Consider the following 7,317-nt stretch of genomic DNA (forward strand, 5'->3'; position numbering starts at 1 on the left):
CATTGGACTAGTGGCAGATCCAATTAACTTAGTTAAACCACCATTATACTAAGCTCAGAACTATAAAGTTATTTTGAGTATAAATGTATCCCGTTAGTTAAAGTCTTTGTGAGCCTCTTTCACTTGCTTCAATTATATTCGGCCTGCAGTAACTTGATATCTAAGCTCCACTCTTAATGAAGTTACGTCAAACAAACAATAGACAAGACAACACTAAATACGTTTCAGTATATGATTTCATAAAATTTTTATTCCTCTTTTAAGTAACCTATATGGCTCATAATCTAACCTAACTGACTAAGGAAATAAGTACTGATAGATCTCGTGGCCGTCATATGTACTCCTACCTAACTTAGCTGATAGTAACTTAGCGAGGTAAGCGCCCGGCCAGTAATTTAAGTTGACTAGCTACCTCTGATTACAAAGTGAACGAAATCGGTGACTAAAGTTAACACTCTTTCGGCTTGCAGAATGATATTATCCCTTTAAAGCAGTGATGATGTGTTTTATTTGAGAAAAGAGTGAGTTATTAGTTAGAAGAGTACATGCTATTACCAGCCAAGGAGTGTTATCACTCGTGATACATGGTTAGGACGTTGGGTGGGCGTGCTGTGACAATCGCAGGGAATGCGTACTGAATAAAAGGAAGGGGTTCGTTGCGACTGATGCATTGATGACACAGTGCTTGGTTATTTTAAAAGCAAGTTAGAAGAATTCAAGACAGACGAATGGGTTGAGAATGGAACAGAGTGTAACAAAGCTGTAGAAATACTGGGGAGGAGTGTCGCATGAGCAAGATCTGGGGACAGGTTCTGCTGGATACAAGCGATTACGAATTAAAAAGAAGAATGTAAAAAGTTGAGAGTTAAAATTACGTTTGGTGCTAACAACCAGATATGAGATTGTGAGAAGTTGATGGTGTAGACTTGGTGTGATAAACGCCCTGAATACCGCACTTTTGAGGGTGATTTTTAGTCGCGTTTACCTCGTAACTAGTCAGGTTATCGTAATGGATCTTCTTGAATAGGTAGCATATATTCAGAATGTCTGATGCGGAATGAAAAGCTTGGGCCTGCTGTGGGATCTACAGCCTGTGGAGTAACAAATGCAACCATATCATCATTATTTTCGTTACTTTCATCTGTGACCAGGACCAGACGAAGTGTGGAGAAATACCTCAGCATCACAGAGGTAGTCAATCGCTGTCAAGCTCAACAGAAACGCAAGCAAGTCAGCAACAGTGTTCATGATGATGTCGCACCACAAGTAATCCTGGATTGAGCCATGCATTAAAGTTTAGTCGAATCTTATAATTCTCGAGTAAGTCAGCCTTTGTTAACGTTTGATTTAGGACCTAAGCTCGATAATTTCAAGGACGCGTTAAACGATTTCTCACAAAAGGGACTCAACGCCGAACAGTTCAGAAAGAATAGCTAGTGATAATAATGATGATGATAATAAAAATGATCTTAAAAACATTAATGAGCAATGATAGTCGCAATAACAATAAAAAACTCAGTTTCAAAAAGTGTGCACATATCGCGCCTTGTCCAAAGGCTTGCATCTAGCAATGTCTATTCGGGCCACTACACATATCACGCGCCGTCTAAAAGCGCACGTTCATAGATGTCGCACAGTGTCTTAATGCGCGAAGTTACACATACCTTGCAGTATCCCTGAACACGCATCTAAAAATTTCGCGCATTGGTACACCTCGTATAGTGCCTAAAAAAACGCGCAAAGTAGCATATCGCATAGGTCCATTGTGCTTGATCATGCCTACGAACTGGTCTCTACATTTCGATCACCTGAACACTCCCGCTCCCAAACATCACCTTTGTTCTAAACTCATATCGTTGCGTTCTGGAATGCAGAAGGAGTTCTAGCTTCTCAGGATACATGATACATGAGTTACTAATGCTGTGAATTGGAACCCAGAACTTAGGGTAGTTGGCGAACAGTTGTAATAATTTAATATGCCCAATACGACATTTATTCGCTATGAAAATACCCAATGTCGTTATCAGTAGCCTAACAATATTAATCATATCCACGCTTTGGAAAGCCTCTTCATCATATAGTTCTTTCTATCGATTTACCGTCGCGGTAGCCCACTCGGGATGTTTGACGAACACAAGAAAAGTTAGCAAATCCCGAGCCGAGGCGAAAACGCCATGCCGAAGTTGAATTGGTTCCCCTGCTTGATGAAATTCTCATCTCCAGATGTAACAGATACAAATAGTATGTTCACATCGTGCAATGTTTAAGGAGCAGGATAGATTCTAGTATTTCATTCGTATCTTTAAGTTAAAAGTATGCATCATCCAAGCGGATCATTTGCACACACAAATGATTTTAGTATAGGTACACGGGTGAAGATGTCGAGGTGCGAGAGATCAGTGGCTAAGTTAAATACTTACCACAGTCAGTCCTAAGTTATGCAAGCCTACCTTTTCAGGGCTGTGTTGTCCCGGTCCTGGTTTTAATGTTGTATCTGTTGGCATGTAGTTTCGTCCATTCATAGTGTATGCTGGCATTCTCTTTCTGCTTGTATTAGGATGAGTTACCTCGTAAGTTCCTGGGCCGGGTGTCTTCGTCGAGATAAACAGACAATGAAACAAACAAACAAACAAAAAAAGAAAAATTTGCATCACGGAACGGTGTAATTGATAGTTGAGAGGCTAAAAAACAGCCTGAGGTAGGCTCTCAGGAAGTGGAGACGAACGAAAAAGAACCGCCCGGAAAAATGGCAAGCAAGCGCAGGTGGATGTTGCGGTTGTCAGGGAAAAAGTTATGCCTCGTCTGGCGTTTTAAATCGCACTCCTGCTCATTTTACTAACAGCATATCTCGTGCACACACATGAACATTGATATGGACATGGACATGGACCAGTTCTTACTTATCATTTCCGAACTGATGGGCTTCTGAATCAAATCTAAACTGCGCCATCTGACAATCATTCGATCTATCCATCTAGTGTCTCGCTCAAGAATAGACTAAAATATCTAATAAAGGTCACTCTGGTCATTCGACCCCTTGCCACTGCCACTTGGTACTGTGCGTTACTTTTACATTAAATTACAACGACAAAAAATTATCTGCGATATATGGGTACTTCTCAATAAACAATAACTGATTAACCTTTTTGAGATCTTCACTGAATCCGCCAATAGCAGAGCGTCCGCTTAACGAGTAAGCCGGGGCTGAGGCCTTGTTAACACCCTTTGGTCCTATGAGGGGTGGGAGGGAGTAGGAATTTGGTGAGGGGGTGGGGTCCTTAAATAATATTTTGGTACGTTTCCCAAAGGTAAAGCTTGGCTCACTTCGTTCGTGGGGTGGATGGAATTTTTCTGGAGAGTATTGTCCTGAAAAAAAAAACAAAAAAACGAATCTGAGTGTTGTACATTTTAGCCAGGTAAAATAAACAAGCGAACAAACAAATAAGGGTCACCATGGAGGAACAACTGACCACAAGTGCGGGAAACAGTAATCGTGGCTAATTTGAGTTAAGTTAATATTCAGCAGGATTGACTTGTTCAAAAAAAGATTTTACTTTTCTTCGTTCATAGTCAATGGTAGTCCTTTCAAACCTAAAGAGCTTTTGTCGTAAGAAACGACGCAGAGGGCGCCAAAATACATGTCATCTCGGCTTTTCAAACAATCACTTCCGGCAAAAATACTTGTCATCCTTTACTTTCACACAAGAACCTCAATTTGTCTGTTTATGGCAACAGAAGCATAAAACCCTACTTCCTTTGTATAAAAAATAATAGTTATCAAATGGTTTTTCCCGATTACCTGGGCCGGGTGTGTAAAGGTTGACCTTATCTGTTGTGCGACTGTAAAGTGAAAACGCTGGGGCTGCTTCCCTTCCATTTCGTGTTACATAGGCGGTGAACATGTACTTTGGACCAGGACTAATGCTAGACGAAAATTCCTTATGTCGTTGGCCAAAACTAAATGCGGGACATCGGTGCTTGCGAATATCATGGCCTTTAACTCCAATGGTTCCAGGAAGAAGATATTTCGCCGGCCCAGGTCCCCGACATTTCGCACCGATTTCAACCTCTTTTTGACTTTCGTCTCTGTCTTCCCTATTTGCCTCATTTTGTTGCGCCATTTGTTTTCAACAGACGGTTGTATTTCACAGCCTGTTTGTCTTTTATCTGGTTATCCTGGCCGAAAGAACATGTTGGCCAAGCAATAACACTGATCGTTTATCAAACAATGGAAAATTGAATTAACGCGAACCTAATTTGTAATGGGTGACGTCACATATTGAATATTACATCCGAATTATAATGTCATGGGGTTCGACTGGTACCAAAGAGCCATAAAAACCGAACAACTGAAACTCGCAAGAAAAACAAAAATGGTAAAAAGGACAAATTAAAACCAACAGATGGAAGACATCGGAATCATTACAGCCAAAAGAATTTGACGAAAATCAAGAAACCGCGCACATTCCGAATGATTGTTTCTCTGGAAAAAGCACCCTTTGTATTCTGAGGGAGGGTATTGGTGACTTTCTTCCGGACGAATCAGCTGTAGGCGGGGTATAAACACTTTCTAATGCAAGTGGAAATACAATTCGAGGCTGCGTCGTTCTTGTTAAGATTTTGTTTTGCGATATTAAAAACTATCTTCAAGTTGAGGGGGTCGACAAGACATTAGCCTTGTTAAATTTAAGGACATAAAAGAGATAATGATAATCAAAGGGAGAACTGACGAGAATGCGGTTAGAGATAAAGACGATCGGAACAAATTGTGAAAAAAAACTTGAGGAACGGTGTAAGATTCCTGAAAATCTTTTTAGGAGACACAAACCACAACGAAGCTCCTTCAAACAGTGATTCCATTCAGAAAAACCTCGATGGTAACGACGCTGAAAAGTATACCTTACTTAAACGATGAACTGAATGCAACACCCACTGTTATTGGTTGTTGGCTGCGATCTATCGAAGTACCCTGCAAGGCTGGCGATATACATTAATTTCTTTTCCTTTGGTTTGGCCTGTGGCTCGTGTGCCACGTTTTGTTTTGCTCTCATACTGCAATTGTTTTAAGGTTGTCTGTGATCTACAACTAAATAGACCCATAAAAAACACTGAATGGAGTCTATGAGTTAAACTGATATTGAATGGTCATACAGTTTTGAGAGAAGCGGCCGGTAAGAGAAGATTTGAAATGATCAAGATTTCTAGAACGTTTGGAATAATTTGAAATAATATTCTGGTTTTGATTATATTCAAGATAAAAAGATCATGCAGTGAGAATCGAACTGGTGTGACGCGCGACCAGCGCGCGCACGCTTTTAGACTGATGTGTGAAATATGAAAACACATCTTCATCTGCTGGAGCATTTATTACGCGTACGATTTTCGCGTGAGGGACTTCTTCAGTTTTGGTGGAGTCTCAGTTTGGAAGTTTGTTTCCTTTTGGATTTAAGAGTTAAACGTTTGTACGATTGTTTTCGGACACAGGCTCTCTCAGGTTCGGAGGTTAAAGTAGTAAATTGCCTCTGTTTTCAAATCTCACCCAATAAATCCTTTTAAAAATTAGAACCTTACAGAAAAACTGGTAAAGAAACGTCTAGAGAAAGTTTTATACGTGTGATTATACCGACTTTGAGATACAAATGTGTTAAGCTGCTTAACATTGTCCAGTGAAATCCACACAAAAGCGCTAACACTGCATTCTGTTGGTTTTTGCTTTATAGTAAACGATTTCTCTCTTCGCAAACTTTATTGTGAAGCTTCTTATGTCTTGCCAAAGATGTTCACTTGAAGGTAAATTGCCCTCTATGATCATATTAGACTTGATTGGTGCAACGTGATCAAATGCTTTGTCTTGTGTTATACTTTACACTTAAATTATATGTTTACACTTCAGCGACACTGGTTACCACAAGTTACCAACCCAGATATCATTCCTACCTGGACCTGGCGGGTTAAATTTTGTCTTTTTGCTCGCAGCTCCTAGCATGGACCATTTAGGGGTTCCGTCGGGTCCCACGCTGGTCACTCCAGGGGCAGGAAGATAACACGGCCCAGGGCTGTTGAAAGATTTGACAGGTTGCAACCTTAAGCCTAAGCTATATGCAGGATTACGATGTTTGGTTATGTCATGGCTATCGGATCTGCACAGGCTTTTCAACATGTATCTTGCCGGTCCAGGACCACGTTCCCTGGCGGCAATTTGCGGCAACTTCACAACTTGACCATCTCTACTATCCGGCATTATCGCGGGATTTTTCGGTGGCGCGCTCTCCTCTTTGCAGTCAACACACTATTCGGACGCTCTTTGGTGAACATTAATTATCTTTGTTAAGCCGCCGTTATGCAATTTTCAATCAGTACCATTTACTTTGGTGTTGTTATCAAAACAATAGGCACCCCAAAGGACGGTCAGGTACACTTTTTACAAAATGTTTTTTTCTCTTTTGTATCACTGGGATTCCTAACTTCTGTTCTCTCCTTAAAGCTGCGATCTCTCGCATACAGTATTTAAAGATTCACTTTCCGGATAAAGCCACTTTGTTATCACAAATACTATAGCAATTTATACCTCTCTCTCAGTTTAGTTTACGCGCAATGCTGGTATTAGTAAACTTAAGAGGTGTCTGGCTATTGTTCATCAGCTGCTATATCATTCGCTACCGTGAGCCAAGGCCTATTGTCAGAAAATTAAATCAAAATAGTGAGTGAGTGAGATAGGATGAATTGCTTGAAGTGAAAGGATGAATTGATGGATTGCTTGAAGTGGGCGACACTTCAGGGCCCTCATTTAAGGGTCTTCCAAGATCTTAAACAACCGAGAACGGGCTTAAACCATAGCAACAACGTTTCTTCTTTCTTCCTAATTCTAGGTCCCATTTTGGGGAATGAATGTAGTCACCTGCAATTTCGGACTTCCCTGTCCCTTGAATTTGGGAACTTTGCTGGAACATTTCAGTATTATGTTATTTGGAAGGATTCTGTCGATTCCGGATAGTTCCGTCTGATTCCCAGTGGTTCTGCTTGGTTTCAAATGGTTCTGTTCAATTTTTAATTGGTTTTTCGGTCTTGGACTGACCACTTTGTCTGTTTTCGGGCGATTCTGTCTTTCAGAAGATTCAGTTTCATTTTGGACGATTTCGGCTTACCGTTGAGGATGTCATTTTATTTGGGATTCCGTCTGATGCAACAGGCCCGGAGGATCCTGTCTTATTTTGGACGGTAACGTGCGATTTCAGACGTTTCCGTCTAAGCAGGTTCCGCCTGACTTCAATCAATCCAATGTCAGAATATTTTACCCATCATACCTAGCTACCCACT

At 40.8% G+C, this 7,317-nt stretch overlaps 1 protein-coding gene across 3 annotated transcripts in view; it reads right to left on the reverse strand.

Annotated features, from left to right (window-relative positions):
- The window catches only part of LOC113676422 (ciliary microtubule associated protein 1A), a 7,449-nt gene extending 1,183 nt beyond the window's left edge, over positions 1-6,266 (reverse strand). The window contains exons 1-4 of one of the 3 annotated variants that reach the window (XM_089196786.1): positions 3,800-4,205; positions 3,143-3,366; positions 2,451-2,591; positions 986-1,091 (exon numbers count right to left, since the gene is read on the reverse strand). In XM_089196786.1, the coding sequence (XP_089052912.1) occupies positions 1,002-1,091; positions 2,451-2,591; positions 3,143-3,366; positions 3,800-4,121 (777 nt within the window). In that variant the 5' untranslated portion in view covers positions 4,122-4,205 and the 3' untranslated portion in view covers positions 986-1,001. Of the gene's footprint in view, positions 1-985; positions 1,092-2,450; positions 2,592-3,142; positions 3,367-3,799; positions 4,239-5,937 lie in introns of those variants that run through there. The other 2 variants (XM_027193076.2, XM_027193075.2) reach the window with 2 other exon arrangements.
- Between the last annotated feature and the right edge of the window lie 1,051 nt (positions 6,267-7,317).

The sequence above is a fragment of the Pocillopora damicornis genome, chromosome 2, assembly GCF_964200805.1.
Source record: "Pocillopora damicornis chromosome 2, jaPocDami1.2, whole genome shotgun sequence".
Classification (NCBI taxonomy): domain Eukaryota; kingdom Metazoa; phylum Cnidaria; class Anthozoa; order Scleractinia; family Pocilloporidae; genus Pocillopora; species Pocillopora damicornis.